Raw genomic sequence first — 26377 nt, 5'->3', positions numbered from 1 at the left:
AATGTAAATAATTTAGATAATGAACTGTGTGAGTTCAAGATCAGAAAATGTAATAGAGATTATGGGGACTGTCAAAGTAATTTTGCCTTTCTTTAAAGAAACAGAAAAAAAGGTGTACACTTTTTGAATACATTGAATAGTTCCACAGAAAAGGTTAAAGGCAAACCAAAATGTAAAGTAATCTATTGACAATTCCATATGTACATGGGTATGAAACTGGTACAGATATCTCTCTGAATACTGACACTGAATTTGAGTTGGGGGAGTCTTGCCCTGCACAAAAGAAATCAAATTTAATGGGACAGAACAAAACAAAAAACATGGTGGCAGAAAACACCAAAGAAAAAAGAAAAATGTTGGTGTTGCTCCAGAACTTATGGATATAGACAGTTCTTATATATTTAAACAACAGTTTGATCAATGTTTTAACAGCATTTGAACCGGGAACATCTTACAGTAGATGATCCACAACAACAATACATTCTGTTTTGCCCAAAGTATATAAAAAAATTTCTACCTCCACCTAGAAAGCCTATAATTTCAGGATGTGGCTCTTTAATGGAGCCCGCATCTGCCTTCCCTGAATATTATCTTAAGTCATTACTGTCAATGATTCCATCCAGACGTAAGGATAACACATATTTTTGTATATTTTAAAATGAAAAGTGGTAAAATATGTTTCTTTTTTGGTTACTCTAGATATTCATTCTTTATACACTAGTATTTATATCCCATGAAGGTGGAATCCAGGCTGTGAAATATTTTCAGTCAAAATATGGTAAATATGATGATGGCTTTAATAAGGTTTTGGTGGATTTACTTCACCATGTATTATCCAAAAATGTTTTCTTTTTTCAAGATGAATGTTATCTGCAAATGTGGGGTACAGCAATGGGAGCAAAGTTTGCACCAATTTATGAAGAACTGATTAAGTGATATTTAGAGGATAAATATAGAATGGGTTTTATAATAAATATTTAGAATGTATTGATTCTTGGTTTCATAACTGGATGACTGCTGCATAATATGGAAAGGTGAAAGACTTTTTGAAAGACTTTGTTGCATGTTTGAATTCTAATAGGTTTGGGATGATATTTGTGATTTACATATGCTACATTTTTTGGAGGTTTCAGTTTCAAAGATAAATTATGGGACTTTTTCTAAAACTGTCTGTAGAAAAGTTTATTACAAAAATTCTTTAGAAAAGCTGATTGTTGCCATCCTAGATATACAATTTATGAAGTTAAAATATTTGTATTGATACCCCATTCTTTGTCACTGAGGCTGAGATATTGGTGAATTGTTTTGTGGGGTGGGGTTATAATCCGTGTGGTCCAATGAGTGAAAGACAGTATTGGTTCAAAATCTATGGAAGAAATCGTTAGATATAGTGACCATTCACATGACCATGAAGAAGTTTATGGTTCTAATATGTTTAAGATCAAAGATATCATACAGAATCATTGGTGTGCTGTGACCAATGACATATTTTTGGAGGGAAGGATGGATGAAAGATGTATTTTTGGATACAAAAATAGCAAATCTTTGGTATAACATTTTTATGATGATAAATTTATGAAAAAAGCAAGAATTTAATAAGGAATTGTGGGGGTGTTCACCATGTGGTAACTGTACTTACTGTTGACAAGTACTTAAAACTAAACATTTTTATTTTGTTAACATTACTCAGGTTTTTGAAATAAGGGGTATGATTATTTGTATCACTTCATGTGTTGTTTATTTGGTTGTTTGTCATTTTGGAGGTTTTATGTAGGTCAAACTTCACTTCCTTAGAAATTAATAGCAGTAACTCATTTAAGTGACTTACATTGCAAAAATTGAATAGAACTGTGGTGGTGGTGCTGCGGTAGCATTGTCACCTCACAGTAAGACATTGTCCTGTTCGATTCTCAGCTAGAGCGTCTTCTGTGTGGAGACATGCATGAATGGGCATACCTTCATTGAAGGTTGTGCGTCAGAGCCGGCAACTCGGCACATAAAAATCTACTGCCAATCATTAGCGGACCGGAGTTCCGCTGTGGCGACCCCTAACTGGGAAAAGCCGAAAGACACAACAACACCATTGTAAAAGTGAATGTAGTCTTCTATATATGCATTTACCACAGCATAGTACTGAAACATTTTCCTTCACTGGGGTCAGTACAGTACAGGGTCATTTTATTAAAATGACTAAACATGTTAAACCTAACCATGTGGTCTGAAAATGGATAGTCACTCTCTGGGCTTGGTTGAAACCTGGACTTAATGAAGAATTTTATGCTGATGTATTTATTTGTATGAAAGTATGCATTTCACTTGGTCTCTAACTGTCACTATTACAAAATGTGTTTTTTTAATGAAGATACTAGTGACATTTTTATGAAGAATTGATATTTGATTTTCATCGGTCTAGATGTGTAGCCAGTTGTACTTAAATGTTTTGTAGTGGGTTATTCCCACAATATTGGAAACACCTTTGGTAAAACCCTGGGTCTGTTGTAGGTGTACATCATATATTTGGAGGAATAAAGTTGATTTATAATTCTAAAAAGTGCTTGATTCTTTCGAATTTGTGTGTGTGTGTGTGTGTGTGTGTGTGTGTGTGTGTGTGTGTGTGTGTGTGTGTGTGTGTGTGAGTGAGTGAGTGAGTGAGTGAGTGAGTGAGTGAGTGAGTGAGTGAGTGAGTGAGTGAGTATATTTAGATGTATCAAAATGCACAAGCATCGAAACACTGATAATTCATGCTAGCATTTGGAAAATCAATATGCCTAAAAATCCACAAAATCAAAAAAAAAATGATTGCAAACTGAAGCCGTTTGTATTCCCTTTTCAGTCTATTAACCAAAACCCCACCACAAATATGGGTATACTTTGCCTGAATAGGGATTTTCTAAGGTAAGGTGTTATTTTTGGGACTGGGACAGGAGCTTCACTCCCCCTTCCACCACCATACTAATGCATGCTAACCCTGCTTTTAACCCCAACCCTCCACCTTACCTTAGACTAACACTTTCTGTAACACAACCACTACACAAGACTCTCAGATACACACTACATAAAGCAGCACACACACAACACTAAAGTGATCCTTTTACTTGGCACTTACTGTATAGATAATTCACACACAACTAAATCTATCACCTTATTTGGCCCTTCCTCTAAACCTAATTTGCATGTGCGTGCGCATGCACACACACACACACACACACACACACACACACACACACACACACACACACACACACTCCCACCTGCTAATGCCAAAACTTTCTGCTTTAAAATCCTAAACTTACACACACTTTGTCTTCCTTCTTTCAACATCTGTGACACAGTATGATGTAAACACTCGGATTTAGTGAACGGCTCACCCTGTTGGCAAAGTGCAGATTCAATAGAGTGAATGACATATAAATGTATTCAGTGTCAAAATGGGACACTGTGGCTTGTTTGGTCAATTTCTATGTCATTTCTATGTTACCCATGATTTTGGGACAAACTGGATGATAGTTAGCGGGGTTATGGAAGCTTTTCCTCTCTTTACCACGTTTCAGTAGCAAGGGATGCAGGGGGCATTTACTTGTTTTTGACTAAACATTCAGTCTCATATTTAATCAATGGCATGTTAGTTGACATACTGAGTTTGTCATTTTAGGTATATATTCACACACATGCACAGTTTTGCAATGCATAGTTTTATTGTCTGCGGGTGTGTGTTTAGAGTTCCATTAAAACTACAGAATGCTGTTTAGTATTAGTAGTAGTGTTTTTATGTATTATCTGTAGTTCATGCATTGTACCCTCTGCTTCATTACTTGACATTTTTATTTTGGTGCTGGAATGTATTATTATTATTTAAGAATTCTGAGACATACTACTCTTATGAAATCATGTTGGCATGCTTATTTTCTGGTAAGATGGAGGTCTTTTCTGTCATTGTGCACTTTTGTGTTTTTGTGACAAACTGAATGGTCTTCAAAAACCATTTAACAGAATGGACTAAAGATTTACATTTACCATATGTCTCAGCTATTCACATTTTGCATAATGTCCAGATTTCTGCCTCATATTTTTGGTCTCTTCCTCATAAAATTTGTGGTTTTCTTGCAAATTACTGAGGATTGAGGTCACTAAATATTAACTTACATTTTTAGTTCCAGTCTTCATATCCTTCAGAAAATCAGTGCTAACACAATCTGTTGTCCACCAGTGCTTTAACTTTACAAGAGCAATATTTAAAATCTGTCCCTACTTTTGGGCCTTTATCCCCCATTATTTTGGGCTTTGTCCAGATTTCTTGGGCTAAGATATTGATAGGTATGTTTTTAGTGACATATGTAGACACATATTAAATCCTTAGTCTCATGTAAAAGGGTTAGTGACATTTAAAAAAGACTTTTGCCTTTTTGCAGCAGACTTCAATGAAGATTTTGGTATGCAAATAATAAAAAACAGGACAAAGTACAAAAGTAAGAAGGAGCCATGTGAAAGAGCACACATTTGTACTAGAAATAAGAATCAAGAAAAAAGGAGGGCCTTGGAAGACAGTTGTTATTTGCTTGACTGTGTAGTAAGCTTTATTTATTATTATTTTTTTTTCATTAACTAAGCAAAGCAGCAAACATAGTCCATGTGCACTGTGTTTGTGATTTGCTCTGAGAAGGATGAATCAAAAGAAAATGTAAGAGGAAAGCATTTTACATGTTGCTGTCCATCAAGGACCAATGTAGGAATGGATCACACCAGCATCTTTTCCATTGCTATTATTTTAGTTTATGCAGAACCAAGCAAGAATACTAATAAGCAAAATGGGGGGGGGGGTCTTGTCTTTGTATTTTTTTGGCTACTGAGTAGTTCTGCAACAATTAATGAGACATGCAACAAATCCTGTGAAACAGCAGTGCAATGTCAAACCCATTGGATCCCACAAGGCTAGTGGCCGTGTCTTCCAAATAAGTTGATGCATCTCACAACTCCAAAACAGAGAACCGAATCATCAGTGACATATAGTAACTTATAGTAAAGTAGCAGTTGTACAGAAAGCAAGATGAGGTATTATAAATAAGCTAAGATAGAGCAACACCCAAGTTCTTGTCAATTTGATGTTGCCTAGTACTTAGCTGTATTCACATTTTTTTGTTTTGTTTTGTTATTTTTTTTAGACACCAACTGAAATGTGATAATTCTACTGCAATCCATATAAACCTGAGTGTGGCACTCCTTCTGCTGAACCTCACTTTCTTGCTGAACTCCTGGCTTGCATCATTTAATATAGATGGCTTGTGCCGATTCATTGCCATATTCATGCATTTTTCCCTCATTGGCTGCTTTTCCTGGATGGGACTTGAAGGCTTTCACCTGTACCTCATGATAAGGAAGGTCTACAACATCTGCATCAAGTTCTACCTGTTGAAGTTATGCTTGATTGGTTGGGGTAAGTGACCCGCCTTGATTTTTATACCATCTGACCTTTTGGAGAGACTTTTTATTCTATGTATGAGTTCCTAAAGTGTGTGTTTTAACCTTTTCAAAGGTTCATGGATAATTACTAGGCTAACTGCCCTTGCAGGCCATTTTAAGACTAGTCATTTTCCCTTTTTGTACTCAAAATAACATATCCCATTTGGCTATAGATTGGCCTTACCCATCTCATGGTCGATAATTATATATTACTTATTATTATTATTATATTACTATTATACTAATGATTGTCATATACCTTCTGTCACACTGCCAACCCAGTTATCTGGAATTTTGTAAATAATTCTATGTCATTTGTGAATATTGATGATTTATACAGAAGAATGTGTTGAACAGGGTTTGTACACTATGAGCTTCAAAAATGTAACCACAACATGCCCTGCTGACTTAGAACAGAAGTGTATAGAAACTATTGTAATTGTGTGACTGTATATATTTTTAACAGTAGAAACTAGAACATACAGAGTTAACCTGCAAAATTTCAAGAAAATAAGCTGAAAATAAATTGTTTTATGATTGTGCTATAAGTTATCTCTCAGTTTCAGTGCAGCAGACACAATATCTAGAGCTAGAAGTTTTTTTGTATTGTCTTGAAAGAGAAGTAATTACTAGGTTTGAGATGCAGAAGTGTTTAATTGCTTTACGACTTCCTAGCAGCTGCACAGTTCTGAGCAAAAATCTGAGAGATATGTATTCTTCACACAGATGTTAAATTCAGTTAGTTTCTGAGTGGGGGAGGTTTAGCTTGGAAACTGAAGTCAGGTGGCAAAAAGTGATGTCATCCAAGCTAATCCAGCAGTAATATTTGATATTAATTTAAGAACTCTCCAACAGAGAGACTGGGCATTTTGTATTTTGTCTTGGACCTAGCAAGAACATCCACTCATCAGCACTACATCTGCACTTGCCTTGCTTTAAGTTTTTTTTAGGGTATAGTAACTCTTTTAAATATAGACAGGAATATAGTAAAGATTAGTTTAGATATTTTCTGTATTTATTTGAGACTGTCCTGCAAGGTTGTTTTAAATACTTCCTGTGATTTTGAACTCTGAAGTTACTGTGTTGATTTACTGAGTATTGTCTTGTTCCTTTATTATTTATTATTAAATATATTTAAACCTATCTTCGTGGCTGATATTTGGGTGACATATTTAAGTTCTTAGAGTACTTGCATATGTATGTGGTGACACTGTACAGGCCACTCCTAATAGCCTGGCTTGGTCACACTACCATTTGGATTAACAGTAACATTACACAGTAGGATTGGACACCCTTTGTTAAGGTCCTTACAATAGCTGATAAGTAGTGGTTGGTGGTAGTAGAAACTACCTTAAAGTCTGGGCAGAAGGGGGCATAGCTAGTAAACCTGTGTCAGCCTTTCCCAGGTGTGTGTTTGTATACAAATCAAATCTCAAAGTGTGTGTGTGTGTCAGCTACTTGGGCAGGGACACAAAGCACTGGTCAGACAGAGAGGCTGCTGGAGGTTTTGGTTTGACTACTCAGCTGAGATCTCAACCCTTTAGCTGTGCCAGTGGGGAGTCTTATTGGGGATCTGGAGAAAGAGGGAGAAACCAGCCCCAGACTGACTGTGGTCTCTGTGTGCCCTTTAGGGAAACTACACTTTATTGCGTGTGTACTTGTCATCCTCCCAAGTGTAAGTCCCCCACTGGTGCTAGTTGTGAGGATTGAGGCTCCTTGATTACTGGGCCAATGCAGGGGCATCACACCTTCTATCAGTTCTTAAACATTTTTTTTATTATAGCTAATTTTTCATAATTATTTAAACTGCAGATGTTTTTGTTTTATTTTTGAAGATTGTAAAATCATTTTTTCCTAAAATGTCTTGTAATAATTTGAAGCTTTTTTCCCTGGGCTTCCGCTGAAAATAGGCTTCTACCTAGTAATCATATGCCAATCAGTCAATCAATCAATGAATAAATACCCTTAAAGAGAATGACTTGATCATAACATAGATAATTTGAGGGGACCCATGCATAGGATAATGTATTTCACAGCTGCATCTGTCATTTAGTAGTATATAGGGGCAGTCATGAGGTAAATGTCTTGTTTCCCATCCATAGATTTAAGTTACACTTGAAATTGGACAGGGGGCATTTATCAAAAGTAACAAAATAGGCTATTACAAACTGTAACTTTAGCACCTTAAATCCAAACATTCTACCCCCATCCAGCAGGCAACAAAGCAGGAATAATTCAATTTCTCAACTCTGCAAACCCTGGTTTACATGTTTTTTTTAGTAATAGCATGCATAATGCTTTCTCATGTAGACTGAAAATAATGAACTTTATTCAGTGATAAAAATAAGCCAGCTAAAGAAGTGATAACCCCTGATCATCCATTAGCATTGCAAACATTTTGAACAGGAAAATCTTTATTTATCCATCTTGTTTACTTCTTTATCATAAATCTTAACTGAAACATTCTAAACAAGTTTTGCACAGAATATAGTGTATTTTATGTTTTTTTATTTTTTCTTAGTCCTCCATTTTCATAGAAAAAGAATGAGTAAGGGCCAAATTTAAATGTCGGCATGAGTACTTATCAACTAAGCACTGTATACAATAAGCCAATAAATAGAAAGATAAATCATGACTTAACAAGTAAAAGAAACAATAGATCACAATGACAAATTAAGGCAAAAACAACTGCCATTCATAATGGCTGTCACTAAAAGCTAGGTCAAACAGGTATGATTCACTAATAGTGGGGGAGGGGGTCATTTTTCAGATTTGAAAATCCGACAAACTCCTTTCATTATATAAGTAAGTGTAGATTTTAAACAAAAAGTATGTCTGGGACTGAGAAACAGCTGGTGAGATGAGCATCAGCATGTATGGGGGAAGGGGTAATCCAGAGACTCAGTTAATGACTTGACGTGATTGACCTAGGCCTTAAAATACCCAGCAAGCATACTATGCAAAACAATCATATGATGAGATGGAAATAAGCAGCATTATTAAAACGAGAGTCACAGCAAATGCAAATGAGATACACATTACTAACAGTAGAATTCAAAATCATATAAACTTAGTGGGGTAAGATGCCACTGTCAGAATAAATAGATTATGTAGGTGGATTGGTCACTCTAAATTGGCCTTAGGCATGAGTGCATGTGTGCCTTCTATGAAAGGTCGGGCTGGCAACTCGACACCATAAAACTCCACTGCAAATCCTGAGTGGACAGGTGATCCGCTGTAGCGACCCCTAACCTGGAAAAGCCGAAAGAAGAAGAAGAATGTAATATTTTTATCATCTTCTATATGTTTTGTCTGTAGATGGAAAAACAAGTCGGTTCAGCCTTTATTTTAACTCTTTCCAAACCTAAATAAAAACAGCTAGCATGTACTGGATTTACTTTGTATAAAAAACAGAATTTTCTGCATTATACAAATTAATATATAACTTAATGAGTAGACATTAATTAAATGTGCTGTATATCATTAACAAAGCAGAGAAAGTCACTTACATTAGTCTAATGCCCTCATCAATGTCAGGAAGGTTAAATAACATTCTTAAGTCCAGAATATTTTTTTTTTTATATCCAGAAGTGTCTGGGTAGGAAACCACCTTTGGCATCTTTGGTCCCTGATGAGCACTGGATGAAACCATTCTGAGTTCTGTGCCCATTCTGAGAGCCTGCAGAAAACAGAAAATAGTTATTTTAAAATCTACTTTTGTCTCCTTGGACTAATAAACATTAAACTGAAGGAAGAATTTGGCTGATTCTCTTCTTAAGCAAATATCTTCACTACAAATAGATCTGTTTTACTTCTGTGAAGGATCACAGCCCAAGAATTAAGATGAAATATCACATCTTCATTTCTTTTATCAAAGTGTGGCTTTATAGCAGTCCTCTGCCATCTACCCAAAGCAGACCAGACTTTTTCTCAAAGTTCAACTGCAATTGTTAGCTGAGCAACTCAAATGCTTGAACTGCTCAAAATGCTGAATAAATGAATGAATGAATGACTAACCACAAGTTTCTCTCCAAGTATAAGTCTCTCACCAAAAGGAGGGCTTCATCTAGGGCAGAACCTGCTTGTTAAATCTGGTGGACTTTTTTGAAAATATGACCAAGGCCAGTGATGAGGGCAAATATGTGCACACAGCATACCTTGACTTGGCAAAGGCTTTCAACACAATCCCACATTCAGGCATTACTGATAAACTTAGCAAAGTGATTGTAAGCCCCTTCATTGTAAGATGGGTTGCCAACTGGCACACAAACTGGACACACACTATCAAAGTGGGTAACTCCACATCAACCAGCAGACCTGTTACCAGCAGGGTGCCACAGGGGGTCCATGCTGGGCCCCTGCCATTGGTATATGTTTCTCAGAAGTTCAGGTCAAAACCAAGGGGTTGTGGCTGACCAAGTTTGCAGATGACTGCAAACTAGGTGTAATCATTGAATCCCCAAATGATGGCAGTATACTCCAGGAGGGTCTCACGCAGACCATTGACTGGTGTATTAGTCACGGTCTCAAACTGAATGCAAAGAAATGCATCATCATTCCCTTCACACTATCAAATCAACAACAATACCCTAAGTACCTATGAAGTGGTAAGGGACCTGCAATCACAAGTTGACTGCAATCTTAACTTCAACCACCATGTGTCTACTGTAATAAGAAAGGCTTTCTATGTAGTGCACTTGATTATTAAAGACATCACCTCAAGAGCAAAAGAGGTTATAACCCCTCTATACGCAGCACTACTCTGGCCCATAATTGAATGTAATGCCCCATTTGGCATGTACCGTACAAAGCACCTGCAGCAAATGGAGAGACATCAAAGGTTTCTAACAAAGAAGATCAAGGGGCATGTGCCTAACACAGACCAACTAAAGTCCCTGTCACTATACCCAGTGTCATATAGACTTCTTAGGAGAAACTTATGCCTGGCCTACAGAGCAATCCAAGACCCAAACCTATGAACTTGCTGCATATCAGTAAATCAAACGGGACAAGGGCTACCCATTCCAGGGACCTAAATATGGCCTGCAACTTAAATAGGACATGCTGGAGGAACAGATTTATCTCCCAGCAACTTCTGCATCTTTGGAACAGACTACCAATTCATGTAAAACAGAGCATCTCTATGACACTGTTCAAGAGGAACCTGGACAAGATGGTCTGGATGGGGCAGCATAAATTCTTACTGGGGATAGCACCCATAACCCTCCTGGACATGGGCAGTCATCACTGAATACAATCTTGTGTATTGACTAGCATTTTCATGGTATTATATTGGGAAGAAATGGCTAGGCTTAAAATGATAGCCTAGTAATCTCCTATGATCCTATAAGGTCCAGTTAATAAGTCCAGCTTTAGAATCCATTCCTTTGAGTGTTGCCATTTGCTTTGTGAGCTGAAAAGAAACAATAGTATAAATAGCTGAAGTGGTATCTACCTGTCCCTAGAAAATAGCCCTGCACATACACCAATTAGTGATCATGGAGAACCACATCTCAGGATGAGGCTGTTATCCATGGCATTGCCAGCCACAGATACACTGACCCTGCTGCCCACCCCATATTCATTGAAGCTGGCAGCAACCAAGAATATCTGTGGAGAAGAGGCAGTCCTTTAACCTATCCATCATAGGAGTGATATTGCTAATGTCAATATAGATGGTCTGTCTAGAAAGGGAACATGATGAGTTTTCCCAAAAAATTGCACCCACCACCTTCCACCCATATGTGAAGACCTGATTAGTACTGGAAAGGTTTGAGGCTCGCCACTATCAAGCAGTGTACAACTTGGATATGTGAGGGACAGGGGCAGTGGTTCTTGGATCTGCTCAATTTTGCCCAAAAGATCTGATGTCTATGATATGAATGGCCTCTCAATTCACAATAATTGATCCCAGCAAGCTAAAAAAAAACAAGTGCACACAGATCTGATTCCATAATCAATTCACCAACTGTATCTTAGCCTCAAAAGCATAAAAGGAACATGTGCTCCTGCCCTGGGTATGAGCTTCTAACATACACACCCAGGCTAAGACTACATACTGAGCACTTACATGGCTGAGTCTTTGGCCTAGCACACTATGCCCCATTCTCATCAATCTCTCTTTGAACCTCAGTGTCTTTCTAGTTTCCCTTAATGAAGTTAATTTCCTTTCAAACAAATTATTTTTACTCACATGCATGCACACACAAATACACAATTGCCAAGGGCAAGCTAGTAGAACTATCCAGTTCCACACAGGTTTCTTTCTGGCATTGAATCACTGCCTTCACTGTAATTTGTCTTAGGAATTCCCAGGAATCTTTTAACAGATGGGTGTTCTTACCCCACAAAGTTTTCATTTTCCAATCTAGAAATTTTGATAAAGGAGAAATCTTGGATCCTTGAGATGCTACAATGGGTCTTAAAGGAGGATTGGATACATTTTTATGAACCTTGGGGACCCCAAATATCGAGGGTACCCTAGTTGTGGAGTTTTCCAGATATAGGTATGTGTCATAGTCTATGACTCCCTGATCAAACAGGTCCTTAAGAGCCAAATCAATTTTCTTATATGAAATATTGATTTCATTGATGGACACCTGGCTGTATCTGGAAACATCATGCAAGATGGAATACATTTAAAAATCATAAATGATTTTATCCATAATTATAATGCCCCCACCCTTATCTGGTTTCATGACCCTGATATTGGGCTTTTCCATTAAAGTTTGAAGAAGAATCCATTCTTTCTCATCCAGATTGGACCCTCGGATATTGATCCTGATTTTATTTCTATTTTTTTTCTCTATACTTGTTTCTAAATTTTTTAATTGAGGGTGAATGGAGGGATTAAAAATACTATATTTTCTAGGTCCACTGTTTGGGGTTCCCATCAAGTTGTTTCCAGACATGTTTTCCAAATTTAACTTTCTGACAAACATTTTAACATCCAGAATAGTCCGGGTTAAATTACTACTCTGACTGGGTACAAATTTAAAACCTTTGGTAAATAGATTGAAAAAATCTTGTGTCACCTCCAAATGACTATAACTGAAAATATGAAATCCAGCTTGGGTTATTATTTCATAACCTTCCCCTTGTGTTTTATTAGTTTCCAATTCAGAAGCTATTGCCAAGCCCTGTTGTACCCCCTCCCCTCTGTTGGTATTGCCCCCTGTGAAAATGGTTGTTATTCCCATTTAAATTCCTATTATGGATTCTTTCAGACCTACATGGAAGGGGCTCAAGATTGTTTTCAATATGCTCCGGACCATCCACATGCTCCCGAGCATATTCATAATTCTCCGTATAGGAAGGCAGGGCATTGGGGTTGGTTAACCTGCCTTTGCTGGATATATTGTAATGGTTGCATGGGGATGCTGGATAGTGTAGTCCCTCATTGTATTCTCGGATGTCTCGTTCAAGCTTTTTGTATTTTCTTTTAATAATGTCCTCACATTTTTTGTCAATTTGTATTCTAATGTCATAATATCTATTCTTTTTAGTTTCTATACTGAAAATTAAATCTGAGGCAACTCGCTCGTTATACAAATCAATTAATTCCTTTGTTTTGCTTATTTCTCTTTCATCATAGCTTGAACAATTTCTAAGCCACAGCCATTAAAAATATTCAACAATTCCTTGTGGAATTCACTACCTTCTACTACATTATTAGGATATTTAAATATCCTTAGTCCCTTAGGTAAAATGTGTTTACTTAAACAATGATGTAAATACACATTGTCCAAATGTAATGTCTTGTACCTTAACAGGGCAGTCTGTAGTTTGTCCAATGATTCCCTATATGTATCGTTGGACTCGGACCTCAAATGGGTATCCTCAGGAAACTGGAACGGTATATTTTGATTAAGCCAGTCCTGAAAGTCCCCTGGTATGTTCCTTTCTCCCGCTGACATTGAGGATGGTAATCGGCCATGGCCACCTTCAGAAGGATGCAAAATGCTAGGTGTAACGTGAAAATTAGCATTACTGCTTCCGGAATTATTGGCCGACATGTCGCGGACCATACCATAATTAACAATAAAGCATGCCATCCTGTGAGGAGTTTGAGAGATGGCTCGCACTAACCACTACTATGCATGCTCACTATCACCTCCCAGTCATGATGCCCCAACTCTACATACCTGCAGTATATGTCCAGCTGTATGTGTAACATGGTACTGTAGTCAGTCTAGCCAGCCTCCAGTAATAACCGCAGTACCTGATCCCACATACAGATGGAGCTTCCATCTCACTCTCATTTCAATAGAATTCACCACTAGTTCAATCTTATATATTGGCAAACCTTGCCAACGAGCAATGCTGAATTAGCAAGCACTGCCGAAGCTCGGCATGGAGAAGCATGCTTTGTTGGTCTTATTACTCCATGTTAAATGAATTTAGAATCTTTGTTTATCTGGCAGGTTTCTTTAGCACATAACTATTTTTCAGATGGTGGCATGTGGCTATTAACTTTTTTTCATGCATTTTTAATTGGAAGGGATGGCTTATAAAGGCCTTCAATGAATATCTACAGATGTAGCTATAAGATAGAAAGTATCAGACACATTATTCATCACTACAGCAGAGTTGTAGTGCTATTATACAAATATGTTAAGAAATGTAATTTGCAGCGTACCACATAAAAATGAATATATTTCAAGCAAACAGTAGTGTTCAGAAACAAGAAATGCTTACCTTTACTATTTTTGATAAATGCCAAGTACTAAATTAACACTTTTCATGCCAAGGCTACCATACACACAGCACATGCTTACTCTCAATATGTCGTATGTTAATGATTTTTAAATGAATTAAACTTTTAAGAGATGCCTGCAGATAGCCATAGATTTCAGTATAACAAAATACCAGGGACACTAAAGATACAGATCGCCCCAGATACAAAAAGTGATGGAGCCTAAGGACATTCAAGTTTTTTTTTGTTGTTGTTTTTTTGTTTAGTTCCTGCTTCATCCTCACAACTATAACAGTTACGCACCATAAAGGAGCACATAATGACAGCCAAGCTTTACAGAATAACAAAGCAAGAACTGTAATTTAAAAATTGTAACTATTACTTTCATACTAGAGAGAGAGGGAGATGAATACTGTAGACAAGACAATACATAACTGATAACATATGTACTACATCTAAGGTCTATAGCTAACACTAAGTTCTGTCTTTAGGGATTCCAGCTTTAATGATCACAGTAATCGGTCCCATAAATAATCCTTCTAAATACGGACGCATCAGCTTCACAACAGGAGATAACCAGACTTCTTCTAGCATGTAAGTAATGGCACTAGTTTGTGATGTACAATGCCAAAAACTATTTTAGTGTGGGGAAGCTGAAATTGCTCATGGATGGCTTTGTTACTGGTGTTCAAATAATGGACATAATAATGTGATAAAACAGGAATCTGTTCCCATCGCACAACTATGATGACACTATAGGAGACTAAAGCATGTACCACAAAATGTGATTTGTGTAATTGGAAATAAGAATGACTATGTATATTTGGCAGTATGCAGATCATTCATAAATTAAACAAGCAGTACAATGTGACAACGTGCATCATGTGAACAATAACACGTCAAGGTGTGCACACAATAGATATTACCAATATCACCCATGGTTTTGCTGGGAATATGGCTTACAGATATGGCTATGTGGGTAATATCTGTATGATACGTAACACAGCATGTGTTATAACACATCTGAATTGACATGGTTTTCTGAAGTCATTTTGTGGCTTATTTATTTTATGCATATGTTTTGTGGATACATGTCAGCCAAACAGATTGCATGTTTTTCTGAGTCCAGTTCATAAAGTTAGTGTCACAGCTCAGGACTTCTATTAAGTATCACTGTAGCTTACAAGCATATAAAGCTACTGACATAACACCTTTTATTTATTAACTCTAAAGGAGTGACACATTTTGCACATTAACAGCTGCATCACCCTTGTCCAGCTCTTGTAACATCCTTTTTTAAGGTGTCAAGCATCCTTGAATCCCTTTCAGCCTACACTTTGTTTGTTTGTGTCTTTTGGCTTTTCCCGGTTAGGGGTCGCCACAGAGGAACTCCAGTCCGCTAATGATTGGCAGTTGATTTTTACGTACCGGCTTGCCAGGCCTGACGCACAACTTTCAACTAAGGTATACCCATTCACGCATGTCTCCACGCAGAAGACGCTCTAGCTGAGAATTGAACCGGACAGCGTCTTACTGTGAGGTGACAACGCTACCACAGCACCACCACCGCAGGCCCTTTCAGCCTACACTAGATCAGAAATTTAAGCAAAGCGTACCAGGACATCAACACTTACCCATCAAATATTGTTTAAGTCAGTATTAAATTGTCTTCCTCCAGTTGTCACCTAATTCTCCTTCTCGTCTCCCATCCTTTCTCTTCAAATTCTCTACTACTGCTTGCCATCTGATAGTGTAACCTATCCATACAATTATTTATTTTGTTTTGTTTCATTACATTGGTATTGCCTACTCTGTCTCAATCTTTTTACATGAAACACAAGAAAATTGTCAGCAATTGTACTACAGTAGTAAATAGTATATATTGTTTTAAACAGTTTAGCGCTGTCACACAAAACACAAACTAGCAAGAGAAATAAATACAACCACGTACAGTTTTTTCCCATTCCATCTAACCTTAGTATGTATGCATTAAGACATTATTCAGTTTCTATAACAACTCTCTTATTCCAATGATGCTATATTACCAAGTTGAATAGCTACATTTTTCCTCAAGGAATATTCTGGCCTGTTATCAACCATTCTGACAGCATATTATAAATCCTTACTTACAAACATAATGTATTTAATTCAGTTTGGGCAAAACCCAAGCTGAATATTGCCTTTCTTAATTAAAACTTTTCATGTACATATTCTAATTGTCTGTTTAGATAATTAGTGCATTTAGCCAACCATTTCTGTCTTAGTATACCACCTAGACATTCACAATACATAATTTTTATTTTTATATCATATACTTTCAGACAGCTAAACAGTCAAGCTTTACCTGTTATATTGTCCTAAAACAATATGTGCTGTATACTCCATTAATCCTTCCCATAATACTTTTTTCTTTAAACATTTCTTTCCCCATTACACCACCATAATTTTCCTAATAACTAATTAGTTGCAGATGTCCTTTAATTCTAACCTCTACTGTTCTCACATCCTAAGAAACCACGGTGGTACAGCGGTAGCATTGTTGCCTCACAGCAAGAGGTTCTCCTGTTTGATTCTCGGCTGGAGTGCCTTCTGTGTGGAGTCAGCATGTCCTCCCCGTGGTCAAGTGGCCTCCGAAAGACATGCGTGAATGGGAGTGCCTTCGCTGAAAGTTGGGTGTCAGGCTGGCAACTCGGCACCATAAAGATCTACTGCCAATCATTAGCAGACCAGAGTTCCACTGTAGTGACCCCTAACTGGGAAAAGCCAAAAAGACAAACAACAAACTGTTCTCACATCCATGGCTACAACTTTCATTACACCTATTCCTCATTACTGATTAGGTAATACTAATTTATTTTTACATTAAAATACTGTCACCCATTCATCTTACATCCTGTAATATCCTTATAAACATCATTGACATATTTTATCTTCCAGTCTGTTATTTGCCTCTGCTCAATGAGATTCTTCCGCTCATTCTCCCATCAGCATTTGAACAGAGGAGGAGACATTGACACCTTGCTTTTTTTACTTTTTCTTTACACCACCATCCATCACCTGAAGGGACAACAATATACCACCATTTGTACAGTCACCAGACGTAGCTGCTCAGCCCACCTAACCACTCAGTCATTCCATGTTTTTCTTCATTCATTCATAATTCTACTATTTCACATTTAACTGGGTTAGTGCAACTGAGCCAGGGGCCCATTTTCAGAGGAGACCCAAGGAGAAAATCTCTAGAAATAATGCAAGTAATAATGATATTTACAAATTATTAAAGTAAGGTCACAGAAATATAGTACAAGTCAAATATTTGTGCACAGCATTACAATGCATAGGTAAAATAGTTAAGTACAATTTCCAATTTGAGTACAACAGTATATAGCATAGGCCAAATAATTAAAATGTTTAGAGAATATTACACAAAGGAGTACAGTATGAATACAGTTTGTTAGAGCAAGTCCAAGGAGGAAAAAGAGCTGATATGGAAAAGTAGATCAGATAAGAAGAGAGGAGACTAGTTCAAGTGGGGGTTTGACAAGGGCATGACCAAGTCTTCAGGAGACAAAGTTTAAGTTCTTTCTTAAACAGGTACTTATGCTGAATGCTTCTTATGTTGAGGGGGAGTGAATTCCAAACATGGTATTTGTACAGGGTCTTACCAATGTTTTTGTTGGGTTTGTATATCTGAAGAAGGTGTTTACTGGCAGTACGGAGGTGATGACCGGGGTTATAGAAGGAGACAGAACTAAAGATGGAGGTACAGGATGAGGGTTCATATAGGATAGAGTGTGCAGTTCTTAATAGGCCACTTTAGCTATTTTAATTCACCTTTTGCTTTCATACTAATGTTCAACCCCCTCCCCCCAGTAGGCAACCTATATCTTAATTATGTAGACTAGATGAACCAAGGAAATATATACATTTTTAAGGTCAAGTAGAAATATTTAATACCTGCTATTCTGGCGATAATTATAATTCCCATGCCTTTCACGTGGTCACTTTTTTGAATTCCCAATTACCTCTAGTTGAAGCATTTTCTTCCTCTTGTGCTGTCCTTCTTTGTGTCCCTGGTATTTGAGAAGTATTTTAAGTTCTCTTCTGGAATGGTTTAAATATAATGGTAAATAAAATTTGTTCTGGCAAGCAGTTCTGAAAAATACTTCTTTGTTCTAGAGCAGAAATGCTTTAATTTCTTGTCTCCGTGTCTTCGACAGTGTATCACCTATATGAAATGCAGGCGATTTTCTCTCACTCTCTCTCTCAAACAACCAAATTCACTACTGTCAAATGCTAAACTGACTACTGAAATTTGTACTTTTTTCTATGGTTTTGGAACATTTATATGGTTGTCTCTGTTCTGGTCTTCTCTTACCTGGCTCTGTTGTTTACTTCATTTATTTTCTTTTTTATTTCAAACGAAACCTGCCATTTAGCCAAAAATATTTCTGCTGTGGGAACCAAAACCAGCATCTGGTATCCAGCTTTAAATTTAATTTAATTTTTTTTTTTATCCTTTCATGACCAGGTTAGTCCCACCAAAATAGTGGCCTCTTTCGGGGGAAACCCAATGAAGTATTTAAACTACTAAGGTGAAATTTGGCCACAGAAGTGGGAAACCTCTACTCTTTGGAGGACAGGAAGTGAAGCACTCTCTAGAGCTGCTAGGTGGTGCTGCTGGACTGCTACTGAAGTTCTGGACATCTCATAATAGAAGAATGTGCAGTACAGCTAGAGAAAGGAGCGGGTAGAAAACTTGCTGAATGAAGGAAAAGGAGATGAAATCACTGTTACAGAAGGGGGAAAATGGAGAACTAGAAACACAGATGCTATGAAATTTGATGATACCAAGCATAGCCAAGGGAAGGCCAAGAAGCTAGATGGAGTGAGATGGTTTAGAAAGTATTACAGGAAGAAGAACTGAAGAGACTGGAAACAAACAATTGTGCATGGAAAACAATGGAAGTGTTCTCAATTGGTGGAGTTGCCAGTTTTCAGGGTTTACCTCTGCAGCAGGGTTTTTGTTACAAGAAAAAAGTTGTTACACTATTGCAGCAAGACAAGGAATGATGAAAGAAAGATCTGAGAGGAGGCAATTACTTGAAGTTTTGAACAGCTATAGAGATGAGATGATGACCTGAAGGAGAAAAAGTAAAAGTGACAGCACTTTGAGCAAGTATGTCATTACTAATAGTATTATTTTGGCAAAAGGATTTAATATAGAAGATACAACAGCAATAATCAATTTGGGAGCTGAAACTTTTTGTGAAGTGACGTTTGAAAGCTTTAACCACATGGAAAAAATGTATGACAGACTGAAAAAAGAAACGCAGTAGAAATACAGAAAGACTATTTATTTTAAAGCTTGGGACTACAACTAAAAAAGAAAATAAATGTGCAGTTTATGACTTCAGATATGGATGAGCATGAGTTAAAACTTTTTATTTCACTATGTAGTAAATAACATGGAACTAAAAAAAATATGTGATAAAAATGCATAGATTGGGGGTAGAGAAGTGTGGGTAGCAATGGATGTTAAGGACAGGAAGAATCAATATTTTTCAAATGCAATAATTGTGAATGGTAAGAATGGATTTCTTAGGTACTTGGGACAACCTAAAGCATGTTATTTCTGTGTGGATGAAAGTCATTTACTATACGACTAACAAAGGACATACAGCAAAAACTGTAAACCTTTTTGCAGAAAATGTAAAGAATTTGGGCACTTCTGGTTTGAGTGTACCAGATTTAGAAAGGAAACAGTAAATGAAGAGGAAACCTCAGAAGAAAGACAAAAGTAGAAGATATTATTACAGAAGATGCTGAAAGGAAAAATCAGTATGTGAGAGGGAGAACTGAAGAAAAATTAAACAATGAAAAAGTACTTATAGAAGAAATAGTTTAAAATGAGGTTATTAATACATTTGAGGGGAACAGATTTGCAATTTTAGAAGGTGAAGAGGAAGAAGAGGGAGAAATTGGGATGTGAGAAAAACAAGAACAAGATAGAGAACATCAATTAGTGGAAGACTTAGGAGAAGTAAAAGAAAAATAAGATTTGGAATTAAAACACAGAAAAAGATTATACTGATATTTTACCCTTAAACATAAATAGCACTAGAAATTATATAAGATGTTTAATGCTTGTAGAGGAGTGGTGTAAAACAATAAAAATGGATGTCTTTTGCTTGCTAGATACCAGATGTAACAAAGAAAAAAGGAAAAGAATATAAGAAGTGTGACGTGATGACTCCCTACTTAAACCTGGGGCAATAACTAAGGAGCCTCATTCCTAATCAATGTCTCTGGTAACAGAGTGCCACTGAAAGCAGAGATAGAACACACAATTTCCCCTAAGGGTACACTGAGAACAGGCTCCAAACATGGGACTGGACTATATGCTTCACTCCAGCTCCCCAAATGAGTCTGCAGCCTTACCACTGCAGAGCACTGTGACCCAGTTCTAGGTATTTGACACACTCACTCTTAAATATTTGATATTCCCACATAGAAACACTCTTGGGAAAGACTGGCACAGATTTACCTGCTATGTTCTCTTTCCCAAATTACACAGTAACAGCTGCCACCAGTCAAAATACCCCAAAACCCTTCAATAGGGGTATTCAATTATATTGGGTAATACACACACACACACACACACATATATATATATATATATATATATATATATACACATATAGTAGCATGCAAATCCATGTAGTAAGGCTTTTTGGAGTGGCTCTGGTGTTATCACAATAAGCATAAACACTCTCAGGTTACTAAAAGTACTTTCTCAATAACCAGCCACAATAAAAGGTAGTAAACTATTTAATAAATAAAATGATTTAAAACATTAATACACTGAATAACTGATTTCAATAAACCACAGAGTTTCACACGCAGGAATTATGGAAATAACACTGAAGGACAGGTTTCACACTGATTGAAGAAAAACTCTATAACAGTATAGCTCCCTAAGTGTCTGAATATTAAGTGTTCCTACCTACTCTAATTAAGGTCAGCAAGGAAGATGATACTCTTACTTCTGCAGGGCATGATAAGAATATATGCCCACTCTTCAGGCTGTTGTCCGGTCCTCAGCAACTGGAATACCAAATCCTATTATTTCTGCTGAACCGCTCTGAAAAAAAAATTCTGAGTGATAAATGCTGATCTGGAAAACACTGAACAACTGATAACAACTGAACCTTAACTGACTCATTATCTGCTTTTATAGCAGAATCTTTTAAAAGTCAGAGAAAGCTGTTAAGAAAATTTTATTCTCTCATTTCAGACTTTTGAAAAGTATACAAAAACAGCTGCTGGGGAAATTCCATTCCTTTCAGATCACTCTAGGTCAGCTGACTGATGAAACCTGCATTCAGAATTCTTTTTAAAAGATATGTACACTTGGTCAGCCAGAAGAACACTGATTCTAACATTTTACATAAACTAAAGTCATCATCTTCTTTCAGCTGTTCCCTTTAGGGGTCACCACAGTGGATCACCTGTTTCCATGTTTTCCTGTCGTCTGCATCTTGCTCTGTCACACCAACCACCTGCATGTCCTCTCTCACTACATCCATAAATCTTATCTTAGGCCTTCCTCTTTTCCTGTTACCTGGTAGCTTCATCCTTAGTATCTTTTTCACAATATACTCAGCATCCCTCCTCAGCACATGTCCAAACCAATGTAATCTTGCCTCTCTGGCTTTGTCTCCAAACCTTCCAGCCTAGGCTGACCCTCTAATATACTTATTGCTAATCCTGTCCACCCTCGTCACACCCAGTGCAAATCTTAACATCTTTAACTCTGCCACATCGAGCTCAAACGCCTGCCTTTTTGTCAGTGCCACTGTCTCCAACCCATATAACATAGCTGGTCTCACTACTCTCTTGTAGACCTTCCCTTTCACTCTTACAGGTATTCGTCTGTCACAAATCACTCCTGACACTTTTCTCCACCCACTCCATCCTGCCTGTACTCTCTTCTTCACCTCTCTTCCACACTCACCGTTACTCTGAACTATTGACCCCAAGTATTTAAACTCATCCACCTTCGCCACCTCTACTCCTTGCATCCTCACCATTCTTCTATCCTCCCTCTCATTCACACACATATATTCTGTCTTAGTCCTGCTGACCTTCATTCCTCTTCTCTCTAGAGCATATCTCTATCTCTCCAGGGTCTCCACCACCTGTTCCCTACTCTCACTACAGATCACAATGTCATCTGCAAACATCATAGTCCATGGGGAATCCTGTCTGATCTCGTCTGTCAACCTGTCCATCACCTTTGCAAATAAGAAAGGGCTCAGAGCTGATCCTTGATGTAACCCCACCTCCATCTTAAACGCATCCGTCACTCCCACCACAGACCTCACCACTGTCACACTACCCTAGTACATATCCTGTACCACTCTTACATACTTCTCTGACGCTCCTGACTTCTTTATACAATACCATAACTCCTCTCTAGGCACCCTGTCATATGCTTTTTTTAAGTCTACAAAAACACAATGCAACTCCTTCTGACATTCTCTGTACTTCTCCATCAACACTCTCAGAGCAAACATCGCATCTGTAGTGCTGTTTCCCGGCATGAAATCATAATGCTGTTCACTAATCATCACGTCCCTTTTTAACCTAGCTTCCACTACTCTTTCCCATAACTTCATGCTGTGACTGATCAGTTTAATCCCTCTGTAGTTACTACAGCTCTGCACATCACCCTTATTCTTAAAAATCGGCACCAAAACACTTTTTTTCCATTCCTCAGGCATCCTCTCACTTTCTAAGATTTCATTAAACAATCTGATTAAAAACTCCACTGCTATTTCACCTAAACACCTCCATGCTTCCACAGGTATGTCATCTGGGCCAACAGCCTTTCCATTCTTCATTCTCTTCATAGCTATCCTTACTTCCTCCTTGCTAATCCATTGTACTTCATGATTCACTATCCCTACATCATCCAACCTTCTCTCCCTCTCATTCTCTTCATTCATCAACCCCTCAAAGTACTCTTTCCATCTCCTCAACACACTCTCCTCACTTGTGAGTATGTTTCCCTCATTATCCTTTATCACCTTTACCTGCTGCACATCTTTCCTAGCTTGGTCCCTCTGTCTAGCCAATCGGTACAGGTCCTTTTCTCCCTCCTTAGTGTCCAACCTTTCATACAACTCTTCATATGCCTTATCCTTAGCTTTCACCACGTCTCTTGCAGCCATGCACCTCATCTCCTTATACTTCTCTCTACTTTCTTCATCTCTCTGACAATTCCACTTCTTCTTTGCCAACCTCTTTGCCTGTATACTCTTCTGTACTTCCTCATTCCACCACCATGACTCCTTGTCGTCCTTCCTCTGTCCCGATGTGATACCAAGCACCTTTCTAGCCATCTCCCTTACTAGCTCTGCTGTAGTTACCCAGCTATTTGGTGACTCTTCACTGCCACCCAGTGCCTGTCTTAACTCATCCCTGAATTCCACCTTACAATTACCCTTTTTCAATTTCCACCATTTGATCCTTGGTGCTGCCCTCACACTCCTCCTCCTCCTTTTCTTGATCACCAACGTCATCCTACAAACCACCATCCTATGCTGCCTAACTACACTATCTCCGGTCACCACTTTACAGTCTCCAGTCTCCTTCAAACTGGCCTTCCTACATAAGATATAATCTCCCTGTGCGTATCTTCCTCCACTCTTGTATGTCACCCTATGCTCCTCCCTCTTGTTAAAATACATATTCACCACAGCCATGTCCATCCTTTTCACAAAATCCACTACCATCTGACCTTCTGCATTCCTTTGTTTAACACCATACCTACCCATCACTTCCTCATCCCCTCTGTTCCCTTCACCAACATGCCCAATGAAATCTGCCCCAATCACCACTCTCTCACTCTTGGGTACAGTCATCACCACTTCATCCAATTCACTCCATAATTTTTCTTTCTCATCCATTGCACACCCAACTTGTGGAGCATATGCACTAACAACATTCATCATTACACCATCAATTTCCAGTTTCATAAACATCACGCTATCTGACACTCTTTTCACTTCCAAAACACTCTTCGCATACTGTTCCTTCAGAATAACTCCTACGCCATTTCTCCTCCCATCCACACCATGATAAAACAATTTGAACCCACCTCAGATACACCTAGCCTTACTCCCCTTCCATCTGGTCTCTTGCACACACAATATACCAACCTTCTTTCCGTCCATCATATCGTCTAGCTCTCTCCCTATACCAGTCATACTGCCAACATTCAAAGTTCCGACCCTCACTACCACAGTCCTAGCCTTTCTCCTCTCATTCTGCCTTCAGCCTTGCCTTCCGCCTCTTCTTCTCCTTCGGCCAACAGTAGCCCAATTTCCGCCAACACCCTGTTGGCTAACAGTACTGGTGGCGGTCGTTGTTAACCTGGGCCTTGACTGATCCAGTATGGAAATATTTACTGGTGACTGCATGAAATGATTTGGCGAAGTTTAACACCAGATGCCCTTCCTGAAGCAACCCTCCCCATTTATCCGGGCTTGGGACTGGCACAAAGAAATGCACTGGCTTGTGCATCCCCAGTGGCTGGGTTTACATAAACTAAAGTAATAATCAAAAAACATATTTACAAAATTATAGCTAGTCATGCTGGCATTTATAACACAGGATAATTTACAATTATTTACAAAACTGCAGCCAGACATGTTAGCACAGATAACAATATCTAATATCCTCAAAGGCAGTATTAGGGGGAGGAGAAAAATCAATGTGGTTGGTAAGAAATGAGAATTGAGATTCTTATAAAAACTGAAGAATTAACTCTTTCCCATCAATGAAGCTCTTCATGTTTGCACAGTAACTTTGTATGGGAAGAGCCTAACCTTTTTGAAAGAATCAAATTATGTCCTCAAATTACAGACAAGTGTTCATATATCTGGAACCATAAGATGTATCAAAATGGTGTGAATGTAAACTCTTCAGCGCAAACTATTTTTATTATGGCAGTATCCTTTAGGTTCTAGGTATTAAACTGGATTTTATAGGTCACAGCAACATAGTAACTATTGTTTGAAATATTTTGTAAATAACTTACAATATCTCAGCAACCATTCAGCTGATACACATACTGATAGCTAGATGAACAAAATGATGCTAACAGTATGTGTATCAGCTGAGTGGTTGCTGAGATACTGTAATACTTTGTAAACAGCTTACAATATCTCAGCAACCACTCAGCTGATACACATACTGTTAGCATCATTTTGTTCATCTAGCTTAGGGCTTATATATGAGACTAAGCAGTTCTATCTCTGCTACTTGCTTGTTGACATATTTAGAAAAAAATATGACATTTATGACAATATAAATAAAGGCTATATGAACAATTTACATCTGTTTACCTGTACTAGGCAGAAGTCAGATATCAATGCAGTTGTATCTATCATTGTGTAACCGTTAAGATGAAATCTTTTAATACTGTGTATGTTGTATGCTTTTGAAATTATTAATGCAAATATGAGCAAGCAGTATTTGATGCCTAGAGGAGTCAGTAGGATGTAACTGCAGAAACACCTGGCTGTAATGAGTTAAGAATTTTAGATGTAATAATAGTGCTACCATGAAGGGTAGTGATATGCAATATGAGAATGAGACAACAATGTATAAAATTAATAGGGATTTATGCATCTACTAATATAATAGACAGATAGTTGTTTGAATAAGTAAAAAAATGTTAGTAAATAGGCCAATAGTAATAGCAAGAGATTTTAACTGTAACCTGGGAAGAAAAAAAAAAGTAAAAACACAGGCTAATAAGATGTTAAAGTATTTAATAAAATGTGAAGATTTAAAAATAGGAAAAACAGAGAATGGACACAGAAAGTGGGAATTTGAGGACTGAAATTGGTTATATAATTTATTCTAAAGACATAAAAGAAATATTGGGGGTACAGATGGCAGAGTTTTCAGATCACGGAGCAATATGTGATAGAAATAGGGGAAGACAGCAAAATAATATAGGAGGAAAAGGTATAAAGAGATTAACTGTATAGTTTAAAAAGGAGGAAGAAATTATAAGAGAGAGAAGTGCTATGGAAAGATCATTTGGCAATGAGACCACTTTATATAAACTGGACACAGTGGTGGGTAGTAAACACTTAGAAGTGGGAAGAAGAATAAAAAAAGAAATAAGATGAAATATAAAACCATTTT

At 37.6% G+C, this 26377-nt stretch overlaps 1 protein-coding gene across 1 annotated transcript in view; it reads left to right on the top strand.

Annotated features, from left to right (window-relative positions):
• Nucleotides 1-26377, top strand: part of LOC122809665 (adhesion G-protein coupled receptor G5-like) — a 472088-nt gene that overhangs the window by 348187 nt on the left and 97524 nt on the right. Inside the window, exons 10-11 of the mRNA XM_044081327.1 lie at nt 5160-5431; nt 14644-14746. Of these exons, the coding sequence (XP_043937262.1) occupies nt 5160-5431; nt 14644-14746 (375 nt within the window). The remainder of the gene's footprint in view (nt 1-5159; nt 5432-14643; nt 14747-26377) is intronic.

The sequence above is a fragment of the Protopterus annectens genome, chromosome 8.part0 (assembly GCF_019279795.1).
Source record: "Protopterus annectens isolate FY-2018-M chromosome 8.part0, PAN1.0, whole genome shotgun sequence".
Taxonomy (NCBI): Eukaryota; Metazoa; Chordata; order Ceratodontiformes; family Protopteridae; genus Protopterus; species Protopterus annectens.
This window is presented reverse-complemented; position numbering and strand designations above follow the sequence as displayed.